Source organism: Cupressus sempervirens, chromosome 3 (assembly GCF_028749045.1).
Source record: "Cupressus sempervirens isolate cs-2001-9-10 chromosome 3, ASM2874904v1, whole genome shotgun sequence".
Lineage (NCBI taxonomy): Eukaryota > Viridiplantae > Streptophyta > Pinopsida > Cupressales > Cupressaceae > Cupressus > Cupressus sempervirens.
In genome coordinates, this window is record NC_143120.1 from 602,449,084 (window position 1) to 602,466,119 (window position 17,036).

At 37.3% G+C, this 17,036-nt stretch overlaps 1 protein-coding gene across 1 annotated transcript; it reads left to right on the forward strand.

Annotated features, from left to right (window-relative positions):
- The first annotated feature begins 14,171 nt into the window (after window positions 1-14,171).
- On the forward strand, window positions 14,172-15,818 carry LOC149568113 (uncharacterized). Its single transcript, XM_089821107.1, has one exon. It carries the CDS (start codon window positions 14,673-14,675, stop codon window positions 15,570-15,572), a length of 900 nt encoding a protein of 299 aa, XP_089677233.1. The 5' UTR covers window positions 14,172-14,672; the 3' UTR covers window positions 15,573-15,818.
- Window positions 15,819-17,036: the final 1,218 nt, after the last annotated feature.

Below are 17,036 nucleotides of genomic sequence, written 5' to 3' on the forward strand. Positions count from 1 at the left end.
CAAATAGAATGAAAGAATGTTCAAAAAGCCTTCAAATAGTGTTTGCTAACTTTCAATAGCTTGAAACCCATGTTTTCTGTCGGAACAACAGAATACACAATAGAAAAAAAGAAGAATATGGATCAATAGGGACCCAAACTTGTGTTATGGCCATTTTTTGGTGTTTTCATATAGTGTGTATGCACTATAGCACATACACACTATAAAGTGTGTACACACTATGTGAGAAATATTCTCTCCCTATCCCATCATCCCCCAATCCCATACTCTCTCTCTCCCTACTCTCTCTCACACACACTCTCTCCTCTTCCATCCCCTACTCTCTCTTGCTCTCCCTCTCCTACTCCCTCTCCCAATGCCTACTCTCTCTCACTCTCTCACATCCCCTACTCTCTCTCTCTCACTCTCTTCTCTCCCATCCCCTACTCTCTCTCTCACTCTCTCTCCTCTCCCATCCCCTACTCTCTCTCTCTCTCTCTCTCTCTCTCTCTCTCTCTCTCTCTCTCTCTCTCTCTCGCTCTCCTACTCCCTCTCCCACTGCCTACTCTCTCTCTCACTCTCTCTCTCTCCCATCCCCTACTTTCTCTCTCACCCTCTCTCATCTTACATCCCTACTCTCTCACACTCTCTCCCCTCTCCCATCCCCTACTCTCTCTCTCTCTCTGGCTACTCTCTCTATCTATATCCCACTACCTACTCTCTCTCACATCCCCTACTCTCTCTCTTACACACTCCCATCCCCCCTCTCTCTTGCTCTCCCTCTCCCACCGCTACTCTCTCTATCTATCTCCCTCTCCCATTCCCTCTCCCATTACCTACTTTCTCCCATCCCCTACTCTCTCTCTTGCTCTCCCTCTCCCACTCCCTCTCCCACTACCTACTCTCTCTCTCTCACTCTCTCTCACATCCCCTACTCTCTCTCCTCTCCCATCCCCTACTGTCTCTCTCACAGACACACACTCCCATCCCCCCTCTCTCTATTGCTCTCCTTCTCCACTCCCTCTCTCACCACCTACTCTCTCACTCTCTCTCTCCCATCCCCTACTCTCTCTCTCTTACACACATTCCCATCTCCCCCCTCTCTCTCTCCCTCTCCCATCACTACTTTTTCTTTATCTATCTCCCTCTCCCACTCCCTCTCCCATCGCCTGCTCTCTCCCATCCCCTACTCTCTCTCTCTCTCTCTCTCTCTCTCTCTCTCTCTCTCTCACTCACTCTCTCTCCCATCCCCTACTCTCTCTCTATCTCCCTCTCCCACTGCCTACTCTCTCTCTCACTCTCTTCCATCCCCTACTCTCTCTCTCTCTCATTCTTCCACCTGCCTACTCTCTCTCTCTCTCATAGAAACACACTCCCATCCCCCCTCTCTCGCTCTTGCTCTCCCACTCCCTCTCCTACTGCCTACTCTCTCTCTCCCATCCCCTACTCTCTCTCACTCTCCCTCTCCCACTCCCTCTCTCACTACCTACTCTCTCACATTCACTTTCCCTCTCCCACTCCCTATCTCATTACCTACTCTCTCTCTCCCATCCCCTACTCTCTCTCTCACTCTCTTCCTCTCTATTCTCTCTCTTTCTCATCCCCTACTCTCACTCCTGCTCTCCCATCCTATACTCTCTCTCTTCCATCCCCTACTCTCTCTCACACTCTCACACTCTCTTCCATCCCCTACTCTCTCTCTTATACACACTCCCATCCCCTCCCCTCTCTCTCTCCCTCTCCCACTCCCTCTCCCACCGCATACTCTCTCTCTCTCATCCCCTACTTTCTCTCTCAGGCTACTCTCTCTCCCCTCCCCCATCTCCTACTCTCTCTCTTTCATACAAACACACTTCCATCCCCCCTCTCTCTCCTCTCCCATCCCCTACTCTCTCTCTCACACACACTCTCATCCTCCTCTCTCTCTCTCACTCTCCCTCTCCCACTCCCTCTCCCATCGCCTACTCTCTCTCTCCCATTCCCTACACTCACTCTCTCTCTCTCCATCCTGTACCCTCTCTTTCTCTCTCTACCACCCCTACTCTCTCTCACACACTCTCACACTCTCTCTCATCCCCTACTCTCTCTCTTACACACACTCCCATCCCCCCTCCCTCTCCCTCTCCCACTACCTTCTCTCTCTCACACACACTCTCTCTCTCCCATCCCCTATCTCTCTTTCTCTCGGGCTACTCTCTCTCCCTCCCCTCTCCCATCCCCTACTCTCTCTTTCACACATACACACACTCCCATCCCCCCTCTCTCTCCTCTCTCATCTTGTACTCTCTAGATCTCTCACACACACTCTCATCCCCCCCCTCTCTCCCTCTCCCACTCCCTCTCCCACTGCCTACTCTCTCTCTCATCCCTCTCTCTCTCTCTCTCTCTCTCTCTCTCTCTCTCTCTCTCTCTCTATGCCACCCCTACTCTCTCTCACACTCTCTCCCATCCCCAGACTCTCTCTTACACACACTCCCATCCCTACTTTCTCTCTCCCTCTCCCACTCCCTCTCCCATCACCTACTCTCTTTCTTTCATCCCCTACTCTCTATCTCGGGCTACTCTCTCTCCCCTCTCCCATCCCCTACTCTCTCTCTTTCACACACACACACACACTCCCATTCCCCCTCTCTTTCTCTCTCTCTCTCCTCTCCCATCCCCTACTCTCTCACTCGCTCTTCCTCTCCCACTCCCTCTCCCACTACCTACTCTCTCTCTCACTCTCTCTCCCCCATCCCCTACTCTCTCTCTCTCTCTCTCTCACTCTCTCCCTCTCCCTCTCTACTCTCTCTCTCCCATCCCCTACTCTCATTCTCTCTCTCTCCCATCCCATACTCTCTCTTTGCCACCCCTAATCTCTGTCACACTCTCTCCCATCCCCTACTCTCTCTCTCTTACACACACTCCCATCCCCACTCTATCTCCCTCTCCCACTCCCTCTCCCACCACCTACTCTCTCTCTCCCATCCCCTACTCTCTCTCGGGCTACTATCTCTCCTCTCTCCCATCCCCTACTCTCTCTCTTTCACACACACATGCACGTGCACACACACACACACACTCTCTCTCTCTCTCTCTCATCCTCCTCTCTCTCTCTCTTGCTCTCCCTCTCCCTCTCCCTCTCCCACTACCTACTCTCTCTCTCTCCCATCCCCTACTCTCACTCTCTCTTTCTCTCTTCCCATCCTATACTCTCTCTCTACCACCCCCTACTCTCTCTCTCTCACTCTCATACTCTCTCCCATCCCCTACTCTCACACACACTCTCTCTCCCATCCTGTATTATCTCTCTCTACCACCTCCTACTATCTCTGATCCCCTACTCTCTCTTACACACTCCCATCTCCCCCTCTCTCTCCCTCTCCCACCACCTACTCTGTCTCACACTCTCTTTCCCATCCCCTACTCTCTCTCTTAGGCTACTCTCTCTCTCTCTCTCTCTCTCTCTCTCTCTCACACACACACACACACACACACACACACACATCCCCCCTCTCTCTCTCCTCTCCCATCCCCTACGCTCTCTCTCTCTCTCACGCACACACCCCCATCCCCCCCTCTCTCTCCCACTCCCTCTCCCACTGCCTTCTCTCTCTCTCTCTCTCTCTCTCTCTCTCTCTCTCTCTCTCTCTCACACACACACACACACACACACACACACACACACACACACACACACACACACATCCCCCCTCTCTCTCTCCTTTCCCATCCCCTACGCTCTCTCTCTCTCACATGCACACACCCCCATCCCCCCCTCTCTCTCCCACTCCCTCTCCCACTGCCTTCTCTCTCTCTCTCTCTCTCTCTCTCTCTCCCCCCCCATCCCCTACTCTCTCTCTGCCACCCCCTACTCTCTCTCACACTTCCTCTCTCTCTTATCCCCTACTCTCTCTCCCCCCTCCCATTCCCTACTTTCTCTCTCTCTCTCTCACACACACACACACACACTCCTATCCCCCCCCCCCCCCTCTCTCTCTCTCTCTAATATCCCCTACTCTCTCTCCCCCCTCCCATTCCCTACTTTCTCTCTCTCTCTCTCTCTCACACACACACACACTCCTATCCCCCCCCCCCCTCTCTCTCTCTCTCTCTCTCTCTCTCTCTTTGTGTGCCTCTTTCCTTCCCTCTCTATGCACTATTTAGGTCTTAATAGTGTGTGCACACTAAAGCATGTATGCACTAAAACGTGCACATGGTATTAAGACTCAAATTTTAAAAAGCTTTAAATAGAATGTGTGTGCTATAGTGTGCACATGCTTTTTAGAGCTTTGCATTCTACCAAGCCTAAGGCTTGGTTTTTCCTTGGGGATCCAACCCAAAGGTCTAGAGTCTCTAAACTGGTTTGAGATGTGTTTAGTTGCAAACATACAAGAAATGATTGATTTTTCTTGTGTGCTCTCCTTCAAGTTTCCCCATGGTTGAGCATCGATAAAATTATGTTACATGACATTGTAGGTCTTTGTGTTAGCTATATAACCATATAATTTATTTTTTATTTGAACTATTTCAATCCTTTCAACTATAATTTTTTTTGAATGTATGTCCATTTTTTGTCAAAAACCAACATGTACTAATTGGGCTATAGATTTTAGCTCGTTCATCGAATTTTGCAACAACTTAGTTTTTTACAAACTAGACTCCATTATACACACTTTGAACAAAAGAAGTTTTGATTTTAGATTAGTTTTCAATCATTTTTGGGGGAGCACATAGATATTTCACATTATTGGGATGTGTCTAATTAAAAAATTCATTAAAAAAATACACATTATAAAATTACTCAAAAAATCTGGGATAAACTACATAGTGTTAGGTAACTTTTGACCAGAGTGATTAAAGAATTTTTTTTTAAAGTTAAAATTTTAGGGGGGCCACACTTTGTACTATGTTATATTTTTCCTAAATAAACAATACCACTTTCTATGGACCCCTTTTTTGAGGACCTAAAACTAAACCATTTTGAAAAAAAATTAGTAGTTTAGAAACTAGATTCAAAGGACTACTACTTTTTTTTTGTCATATCTTAAAATTTTGAGCATAACTATCTTCAAATTCTTGTTGAAGTTCAAAAATTGCTGATTTCAAAAAAAAGGTGTCCACTTATAACTCCCTTTTGGCACCACAACTTGGTGCACTTACCCATTGTGTAGAAGTTTCATTTCACAATTCATTAGGTCAAGTTTATGGTAGTATAGAACCAAAGATCAATCTAAAGTGCAATGTAAAAAAAATCCTTTTTGTTATTGTAAGTCATAGGCAAGTTGATGCAGAGTTCCAAGTGTCGAAGCCTAGTTTCCCATAGAAACTAAAGGAGTGTTCATCCTATTGATGTATTCAGATGCCGGTGTGTTGTGGTGTGGATTTGAGGGAGCTTATATGTTATGGTGTGGATTCAAGTGTTGGTGTGCGCGCAAGAAGAATAAGTGCTCCATGTGAGCATCCAAATGCACTAGGGTGCACTCAATAATTTAATTGTTGGATAATTCTTATGATGATTGATGAATCATGAACTAGAGTTTGTAATTGTAATGATCTTCTAATTGTCATTGGAATTTTGAACATAGATAAATATCATATGGCTTATTTAGATATTTTTGAACTATCAATTAGCATTTAATAATTATATTTGGGCATTTGACATTTGGCATTGATCAATGATGAAGTATCATATCATCACATGATTTAAATCTATATAATTCCAACTTAGGCTTTTAGTAGTAACCTTGTTCAATAACTAATTGGGCTAGTGTTGACCTAGTTTTGGAAATGAAGTCAACCCCCATTCTAATCAAAAGATTGAATTTTGGCTTGTACTTGGTAAGAAATCCTCTAATAACCAAACCCTAGTTTCCAATTAATCTAAAAAAATCCCAATTTTTTAGTTTATCCAAAGGAGAAATGTTGGGTGTAAATTGACTTTATTCATAAAGAGAAGTCTAGGCTATTTGTAGTGAAAGGGATATTTTTCAATCTATAATACTACAAAATGTTTTAATCTTCTATACTTCTATGGTAATTGCAAGTCTATTATCATCTTGTATAATTCTCAAGGTAGGAAAATAATTTTCCAATTTTTACTACCTAATGGCAGTGTGCCTTGACTATGCATAGAAACTAATTTTTTAAAAATACCTTGAAGATACCTCAAAATTAATCACTATAATGTCACTAAGGTCTAAATCTTGGAAAAGTAATACATATAAATTGCTTGTAATGCTAGCAACTGATGGATAGGAATCTTTTTGCACTGTTATCTAATAATGTTTATGTTTTTGATATTACCCAGTTCATATTTTATTGGCAATGAGAAGTAAAAATCAACAACCAATAGTTCTATTCTCTAAAGATATAACTTAACTAAATACAATTATAAACAATTAAATTTGCAAAATACATGGTATATTCATATGTTAGTATGTAGCATCAATGTTGGTTCCAAATCTCCTTAACATCACAAATCCACTTAATAATCTACAAACAAAAGCTCATCTCTTTCTCTATCGACTTTGGAGGATCATCTACTATTAACTTTGATAACATCAATCTCAACTATTTCATAACATTTTTTACCATACTTAATTTTCTGTATTAAAATTAGAGTAATAAGTTGGGTACTAAACTTATTCTTGACTTCTAATGAAGATTTATTTTGATATTTACATTGTAAAGATTGAGCTATTTTTCAGATAGTGTTGATTGTTACTCTTAAAATAGTTGTATCACCAAGCATACAGATTTTGGGTATTTAAATTTATTTATTTCTACATGCCTAAAGTGTAATATGTAATGTCCCTGCTCAAATCTGATCTCAAAATGCTGATAAAGGCTCAAGAAATTTCATCAAACAACTCACATACAAGGGTCATATGACTGATATAGTATTTCAGTTTGCTTTAATGACTCTTTCTTCAATTTGCATCAATGAGAATCTTTTGCAAGAAGACTCAAAATTGACTACACAATGACCTAACATGAATGTGCAACTTATTTTGACAATATTCAATGCATATATATAACTAAAAACTACTTGCAATATGTTGTTACAAAAAATAGTAATTATGAAAAACACTTTGGATGCAACCTATGAAGGTGTTAATGCTCTTATAGCCAAGTGGCATTAATATAAACACTTGGTATGTAGAATTATAACATTATTTATGCCAAAAAGAGAACCTACAGCCAATTGACATTTTGTCAAACAATTGGCATGCAAACTAATAAGTTGATCATGAATGATAAATACATATTCAATTACAACTATATCAGACCAGCAACTTATGTCTACCTTATTATACATAAAATGTCAACTACAATTCTAGTATGAAAATGGCCAAAACTCTTGGCTTACATCCGCAAGAATAATGCTTAAATATATTTCAAAGTTTCACCTACAACGTTACCTTCTAATATGCATCTAAATGATAAGAAAAATGCATGAAATATCCAAAGGAACCTGATTGTAGATGGCTATAATAATTTTCACCAATGTTGCCTTTTTGCTTTGCTTTTTCAGATCTACTTTTTTGCTTTGCTTTTTTGGATCTACTTTTTTGCTTTGCTTTTTTGGACTGCTTTTTCGGATCTGCTTTTTCGGATTTTCTTTTTTAGATTGTTTTTACCCTTTATTCAGAAAGTACAATAATACATTGACTATTGTACTCAAATATTTTTTCTCAATGTAGCACAAATAGAAGACTAAAGTATCTTCCTCCCAACTGCAATAATTCAAGTGATATTTCACACCCTCAAAATTGCTATCAATAGGAAGTTTTCATTTCCTATGACAAAGAAGTAATCTGCAGAAACCCTAGGCTCCACAAAGTGAAACAACAACAACAACAACAAATCTCCTTATCAAAATGAAGCCCAGGATGCCTATTTATGCTTTTTCTCCACTTTCTCCAGAAACTTCTAGAACATTATTTTATTAAGTGACTTTATAAAATATTTTATAATGCAAGTCACTTTATTAAATTAATTAAATATAAAGCTACCTTTTAATATTTATTTATTTGATAACTTTATAAATAATTAACTTAATACCACTTATTTATTTAATTAAAATAATTAATTAGTCATCCTCATAAAATATTCATTATTTTGGACAACTTAATTAATTAAATTAATTAAATCAAATTACCTCCAAAATGGGGACATTACATAATACACAACATATATGATTTAGACACTACTATATTAAACAATATACAACACGTACATCAGTTCAGTATACATGTAAGTAACGTAGTTTGAAGCTATATACAAAATATGCTTCATTTCAACACTCTTGTCTAAATAGATATATTTGTACGTGGTCAATTCCTCCAAACGACACAAAAAGTGCACACTCAATCATAGTTTCAAAGGTGTCTACAAAATAAGGCTCATTTCAACAACCTCCGTTTGGCCAGCAATATGTCTAGGTGGCCAATTCCTCACAAAAGTACAAAAAGGGGGACGCTTGATCAAGTATACTATTGTAGGCTATCAGATATTCTATATACATAGGTATATATTATATACACTACACATTATTGAGGTAATTTTGAAATGCAACTTTGATACTAGAAGCACAACCAAGAGCATAATAATCATCTACACACATGTCACGTAGGAAGTTACAATAAACAATTAATGTGTCACATGTCACATGGAACTCCAAGACTCTTGCTTCCATCAACATCACATCAGTATCTTTTATAGATCAGATTGTTGAGCACATTACCTTTGTATGCTCTAGTATGTTAATGCAACTAAGCGTAACCCTAGTCAAAAACTCTAGAATATTGTTCATAGGAAAAAATTTCTGGTTGATTGAAGACAGTGAGTGATTAGGTAACATGAGGGGAACATTGCTAATGTTAACCTCAATAACATCCATAGAATTGAGTACATTTTCCATAGCCAACTAAAAACATTCAGTAAAATATTAGAGTTCTAGAAATGTGTGTCCAACATGATGCAAAAAATTGGATTTCTAATTCTAGATTCGAGTAACCAATTTTTTTTGTCAAACTTAACAAAGTTCTAATTCAATAATACATTATAGTACAAATGCTTCATAATAGAAAAAGAGAGTTAAAAAAATGATAGAGGAGTTGATAACTGTGATAGGAAGCTAAGACACTTCTTCTCATCAAACAAAGGCAAACAACCTCCACCAACAAAGGGACTCATAAACAAACACAAAGTAATTAATTATAACTTACATAAATAATCAAATAATTATAAATTAATTTTATAATCAAATTAGTTTATATTTCTATTTGAACTCATCATCATTACACACAAAAACATCTAACTACCCTATTCTCACATATTCAATGCCTCTAAAGATGCTTGACTAGGTGGAGATTAAGGCTATTCAACAATTTATGTAGGACAATAAAATTTTCAAAGAAGATATAGAGGACAACACCAAAGTAACTAAATAGCCAGATGCTCCTAAGTGGGATGTCATTGCTGAGCCAGACTTTGACCCCCCTTTCGTAAGATATGAAACCAATAAAGCTGAGGGAAGCAATAATATTAAGGGGTCATGGGATGGAGAATGACTCAGAAGGTATCATATTCATATGCAACCTAATGAAATCTCAAAAAAAAAATTAGTGACTGATCAAACTTCTTTTATACTATGGTCTATCTTTTGATATGGTAATGGTTATATTGGTAGCCTCTACTCTTGACCAAACAAATTGTTGCTATTTAAAAAAAAAATTATGATTTGGACTATTTTCAAATGTGTTGCAAAAGAAAACATTAATTTTAATAATAAGTAGAAGATTCTTCATCCCCAACTTAGATGCATCTATAGTACCAATTATATTTATTGTGGCTTGTTTTCAAAAGATTGCTCTTATTTCTATAGTAATATTTCTTTACAATCTTAAAGAATGGGTACTACTAAATTCTTGTAAAAGGTTTTTTTTTCACCTGTAAACTAAAGGCTTATGAGTGTGTTAGCTAATCTCCACTATTTTTAAAACTATTCAATTTAATAACCAAAGAGTAATTTCAAAAAAAAAATTGTAATATATGTAAAATTATTTCTAGGCTTATTGCACAGTTAAAAACTTAAATAATTATCTGACAACCTATTTTATGTTCTTTGGTCAAAGACAGAGAAACACATTTTTTTCCATAAGCTCTTCAGGAAACATTCAATGAAAACAAAACACGCAAACATTTCTGTAAAGCCCTTCCCTTACAAGCACTAAACAATTTTAGGAAAGCAAAAAGTTTGTTAACAAATATTTAAATTCTCATTTCAAAATTGTTCATTGGTCATTTGAAATCCAAATCAATCTTACAAAGGCTATGAATTTCCATAGAAAAGGAAGGTCAATTTTTTGACTTCAACTCAACAAAATCTAGCCATAGAATTGATACTAAACAAAGAGTAGTTTCCCAAACTATTATTAGAAATGATATTGAGAAAATGTCTTTATGGGTCAGCATTATTTTTCTTAGACATGGCATGCCTTTTATGGGCTTGTTGGGTTTTGGATTCGGAGGATTTGTTGAGTCTTGTAACCCTACTTCAAACCACTGTAGACAATTTTTTATTTTTACACTCTAAGGAAGATGTTAGCTTATGAGTGGATCTTTCATCTTGAAAAATATTTGCTTAAATTCAATTTTGTTTATTTAACTAGAACCTATCTTCAAAGAATATTTATTCAAGTGATTCTCTCATTCCAACTAGATAGAAATTTTGATCTGAAGAATTTATGAGAGCTCATAATACACATAAGAAATATTTTGTTTTACATCATTTAGGTGAAATTCATAAGTTAAGGGGAATTACTAAATTCTAAAGTAATACTATAGGTTAAAACTTAATACAATATCCTTGTTTAATTTTCATTTTATATATCCAAACTACATAATAATTATGTTCCTATAGTTCAGGTTTGAGCACATTGTATAAAGTAAGCATGTACTACTATGTATATGTAAGACCATTCTTTTTATGCATTCTCAATATCTCATATATATGTAACTATTGTTTTATCAGAATCTATGATGCCCTCATACTTATGTTATTTTCTATATTTTTTGAAATAAGGAACAAATTCAAATTAAAAATAATGATGGAAAATATTTGATCAAGCAATATTTATAAGTCAAAATTGAACCAAGTCTTGATGAATGTGCTAGTACAAGCTCTGGGACACCTCAAATTGATTTGATTGATTTTTGCAATGAGTAAAAATTAGAAACTGCCCTAAAACCATAACCAAATTTGAAATAACAATTGTCAATTCACATAAACCATATTGGAGCGGTATGGCTTACACATCTAGCTAGGTGAAGGGTTGCATCTCATGCTCTACCAACCTAGGGTTAGTTGCCCTCATAATAACAAAGTTGCAGCCTTGTAATCCATCATGCCTCATAAAAAATGGGCATTAACATATCACAACCTTAAGGGAGATTTGGATCATAATCCTTAAATTATAGTGAAAGAGAATGGTAGAAGCAAGATTAGATATACAATCATTGAGTGTGTCCAATTTTAGGAAGCTAATAATGGTATCAAAATATACTAAAGCTAATAAGATACATTTTTTGTTCATGGTTGGTAAATTCTAGACAAAAACAATTTTTTAAGATAGTAATTCAAATTCATTCCCCTTTCTCCTATTAACATACTAAGTAAAACTGTAAAACCCAAGATAATTAGAGGGATCAAGATTCATGGACTTACCTAATTGAAATAGATAGCTCTCAAAGCAACCCTTCTAATAGAGATTCCATATGCTATTCAAAAGGGGTATTGTTTACACCATTCACGGGATGATGTTTAACGTTGTTCACTAGGAGTTTTATAGAGAATGCAAGCGGTGGGATAGGGAAAATTAACTATAGTAAATATCTACCATAAAAAATCAATATAAAAATCTAGCAAATTAGTGAAAGATTTATTGAGATATGTAAAGATATCATAATAAATATGGTTGGTGAATTAGAAGATATGGCCGGTGAAGTAAAATGATATCATAATTGCATTTATTATTTGATAGGTAATTTCCAAATACAAATACCACTAATAATGTCTGGTATTCCAAATGGACAAGTTTCGTATGAAAAGCCCAACTATAATAGCCTATCGGCTAAAAATACTAGGACAAGTGGATAGTTAGTGGTACATGATAAATTTATTAATGGACTTTTAGTTCTCTTTATTTTTGGTTTCATAGTCAATTGTTTCATCGTGGGCTCATCCCCTTATTACTAACTTTAAAGAAACCAAACAAATGATAACTAAAAACTCTTATTTGTTTATTGATTGATGTAGATTTGATCTTAAGACCTCTCAGATAGAAGGTTTCATAGTCAACTGTTGCATCATGGGGTCATCCCCTGATTACTAACTTTTAGTTATCATTTATTTGGTTTCTTTAAAGTTAGTAATTAGTGGATGACCCCATGATGCAATAGTTGACTATGAAACCTTCTATCTGAGAGGTCTTAAGATCAAATCTACATCAATCAATAAACAAATAAGAGTTTTTAGTTATCATTTGTTTGGTTTCTTTAAAGTTAGTAATAAGGGGATGAGCCCACGATGCAACAATTGACTATGAAACCTTCTATTTGAGAGGTCTTAAGGTCAAATCTACATCAATCAATAAACAAATAGGAGTTATTAATGAAAGGGTTGGATAAGTAAGGAGTGAACAATAATTAGAACATGATCATGTACTTCTCCTATAAGAAGCAATAAAGTAGCACAACTTCTCCAATTAAATGCACAAATTTTAATCATTAGGAATACAAGTGCTGGCTATCTATACATGTGGAATTTATTAATATACTTTTAATTATATTTTTTTAATTTGTTTCAAATTAATAATTGAAAATTTTAAAATGAATAAATAAATGATCATTAAAACATAAAAGATAACAACTAGAATCTTTCCCTTACTGTTAGTTATGCAACCTTCACATGTAGATGTCAACCAAGTGAATGACCATTAGAACATAAGTGGTAACATGACCTTGAATAGTAATTGGTACACGATAGCTTTATCTATGGCCTTTTAGTTCTCTTTATTTTTGGTAATGGTATATATAAATGATAACGACTAGACTCTTTCCCTTACTATTAGTAATGTAACCTTCACATGTAGATGTCAACCAAGTGAATGACCATTAGAACATAAATGGTAACAAGACCTTGAATAGTTATTGTTTCGCAATAAATTTATTAATGGCCTTTTAGTTCTCTTTATTTTTGGTAATGCTATATATATATATATATATATATATATATATATATATATATATATATATATATATATATATGGGCTTTTAGTTATCATTTTTTAAGTTTCTTTAAAGTTAGTAATAGGGGGGAGGAGATGTCTCAAGTTCAAATATGCACTACTCAATAGAAAAATAAGAGTTAGTAATCAAAGGGTTGGGTAAGAAAGGAGTGAATGTTAATTGGAACATGGACTATAAGTATCCCCTATAATCTAACCAATAAAATAATACAATTTCTCCAAATAAATATACAAATTTTAACTATTAAGAATAGAAGTAGCTATCGATATATGTAAAATTTATTAATAGAATTATAATTATATTTTTCTAATTTCTTTAAACTTAATAATTGAAAAAATTAAAAATAAATGAATGATCATTAAAATAAGAGCAAGTAATCAAAGGGTTGGGTAAGCAAGGAGTGAATGTTAATTGGAACATGAACTATGACTGTCCCTATAATAATCAATAAAGTAGCACAACTTCTCCAAATAAATATACAAATTTTAATTATTAAGAATATTAATAACTACCGATTTATGTAAAATTTATTAAAATTTTAATTATTTTTTAAATTATTTTTTAAAGCTTAATAATTGAAAAAATAAATATAAACGAATGATCATGCAAACTCAAACGATAAAACCACAAACTACAATAAATAGACTCTTTCCATTACTACCAATTATCTAACCTTCACATAACCAAGTGAATAAGCATTATAACACAAATGGTAACAAGACCTCCCCCCTACTCTACTCCTATCTAACCTTTCCGAAAGTGTTCACAAAGAGCTACTCATAGAATTAATGATCTAATAAAGTCACCTGAAAATTAAACCCAAATAAATCTCGCACCTAACAAGTACTAACCATGGACCCCGTTTAACCTCCTCGTACTACTGCGAGTTGACCCAAAAGAGTTTAACGCAAGATTCTTCAATGGAGGGCGAACCCTTTCAAGAAAGACTGTTAAAAAAGAAAAAGAGAGAGAGAGAAACAAAGGCTGTTTAGCATGCAAACTGGTTTGACGTAAATACCTAGAATTGGGTAAACTTTTAATAACAATCTGCCTTGTCTCATTCGTAAATAATATTTAAGGGTCCCTCTTGGTCGAAGCGTATAATTTTATATTCTTCATCCTGTTTTATCCGGGAGAAGCATCCTGCAGGGGATAGAAAGTCATTTGCAGAGGGAAACAGTAAAAAGAGAGAGAAGACCAATAAATTTTGAGTCTAAGGAGGAGATATACAATCCCTTTCAGACAGAGTAGAGCTGGGACCTTCATTTCAGCCATACGTGGCTGTGGATCCTTTGCTGGAGGGCGTACGTGCTTTATAGCTTGACAGAGCACATCAAATTCTCAGAGGCCCCTGCTCTGCTGTCTGAGTTTGATAAATTTGATATTTGCAAGTTGCAATGGGGAAGGATTTGTTGAAGCCTCTGCAGATTTATCTCTCAAAGCTCAGAGGGAACAAAGTATACGAAGAACGCTGCAATGAGGAGAAAAGCTCCTGGATTTTTTCCTGTAAACACCCCCGGACGGAGTCCTTAAGATTCCCTAGTACAGGTGGAGAAAGCGCTCAATCTGGACAGGATGTTTATACTTGCTATAATTCTCTCTATGTTGTTTCCGAGGAGGGGCCGCGAGGTCTGGTTCCGGTGCTTGAGAAGGAAGAAGATTGCGAGGATGGAATGGCTGGTAAAGATTTGATGGCGAAAAGGGCTTTGTGTATGGCAGAGGATTCGGATATTCAGGGGTTGTCTTCTAAATGTAGCAGTGATTCTAGCAATTTCTTCTCAGACTCAAGCAGGTCTAGCGATTTGCCGCCTGGTCTGGCCAGCGGATTGACGTCGGAGCGCTTCTTTTTCTCCCCCGGCAGGTCAAATTCTATTTTGGAGGAGGCGAAATGCAAATCCTTTCGGACAGACGGAGAGGAAAGTGTAAATACGAGGGAGAAGATCGATCTGTTGGCTGGTAATTCGGACAGGTGGGATTTGGTGAAAAGCAGCCCGTCCTGCCATGATTTTAGCGGAGCTGTGGACGCCTGCGACGTATTTAAGAGCGAAAGCGTTGCAGTGTTCATGAATTCTCCAAATCCTTACCGGGATTTCCGGATCTCTATGCAGGAAATGGTGGAGGCGCACAATTTCACAGATTGGGAGTCTTTGCAGGAGATGTTAATCTGTTACCTTAGTCTCAATCATAAAAGAACGCATTCCTTCATTCTTGGCGCCTTTGCGGATCTGGTCGCCAGTATCGTCAATACAACAAGCCAGGCTCAATCTCAAGTTCCATTGTTAGAGTGCGCCGAGTGATCTACAATGTGGAGGAGGATAATTTGTTCTTAATCACCAGAACTGTTCTGCAGGAGCATTCTGCTGCTTGAGTGCCTCTGTAAATATCCCTATTTTGTTCATTTCCGAAACAGGCAATGTCCCCTGCGGACATGCCGTTGCGCAATCTGTAAAATTTCGAAAGACTCACAACCATTTCAGTTGTAGCTTGTATGCATTTTTCTGATGATCTAACAACAATAGAAGATTACAGAAACATTTATGTGATCACATGTCTCAAATAGCGTGATTTTTTTCACAGTAATGCCACTGCGCAATCTGTAAAATCTCTAAAGAAACACGACCGTTTCACTTCTGGCTTGTCTGCATTTTTTTAATTCGCTAACAAAAATAGAAAATTGCAGAAGCTTTATGTGATTACATTATGTGTCTGCGAGCATGAATTTCTTTTGTAAAATTTTATTCATTTCTTTCTGATCATCTGACAATAGAAAATTTCGGAAACTTTATGTGACTATATGTGTGTGCGAGCACGATTATTTCTGTAAATTTCAGCCATTTCTTTCTGATTATCTAAGAACAGAATATTCCAGAAACTAAACGTGATTCCATGTGTCCGAGCATGATTTTTTGTTTTGAGAGGGCAGGGGGCGGATTTCGGCCATTTGAATTTTGACTAGTAAGTATTTTTCTGTTGATCTACCTGACAAACAGTAGAAAATTCCAGAAACTTTATGTGATTACAGTGTGGTAGGCAGACATCTGTGTAAGAGACCGATTTTTTTCACAGTAATCTGTTTCATATTCAGCAATCAATCGCCTGTACATGTTTGTGTACTGTGGGGCTTCCCATTCCATTATAAATGAAATTTACAGTTGTTTCCCTTTGCAGCAACGACTGTTTTCCTCCCTGGTTACCGACTCAGCCATTTCTTACCGTTAAAAGGCGCTAAATTTAATGTCTTATTATTTTGGCAGGTAGACCGTGATAGGAAATTCTGAAGAGCATTGAAGGAGGCCTGTTTTGGATGGGCAGAATTTTAGCCGAGCAATAAATTTAGCGCTACTTTTGAGGTGGCTTTATCATTTATTGTCTGGAACTGTGGACCTCTCCATGTTCTGAGTTAGTACATCGTTACCCGCTAATTGAGCGTGCCCGCTAAATTTGGCACCATCTGCGTTTGCTCATTTCATAATTGTCTGGAAACCTGGGCCATAAAATGGTCTTGTTTTGATTTCCGTATACCTTACAATTCCCCCAATATTAAAAACCTGTTGAATGTTGGGTACACACAGATTTTCCATGAACGTAGGGAAGCCAATCTTGAATGGCTCGAACGCAAGCACGCGTTATTCGTGTGCGTTGTTCTATGCAGGTGTCGGCGTGGAAAATAGACATTACTTGAACGCCTCCATTTTCGTGTGGAATCAGACCCGTGACTGTATAAGTGATTTATTTACTCACATTTATGAAACGCTCAAGCA

Coding starts and splice junctions, on each gene's coding strand:
- LOC149568113 (XM_089821107.1), top strand. CDS start 14,673: ATGGGGAAGGATTTGTTGAAGCCTCTGCAGATTTATCTCTCAAAGCTC.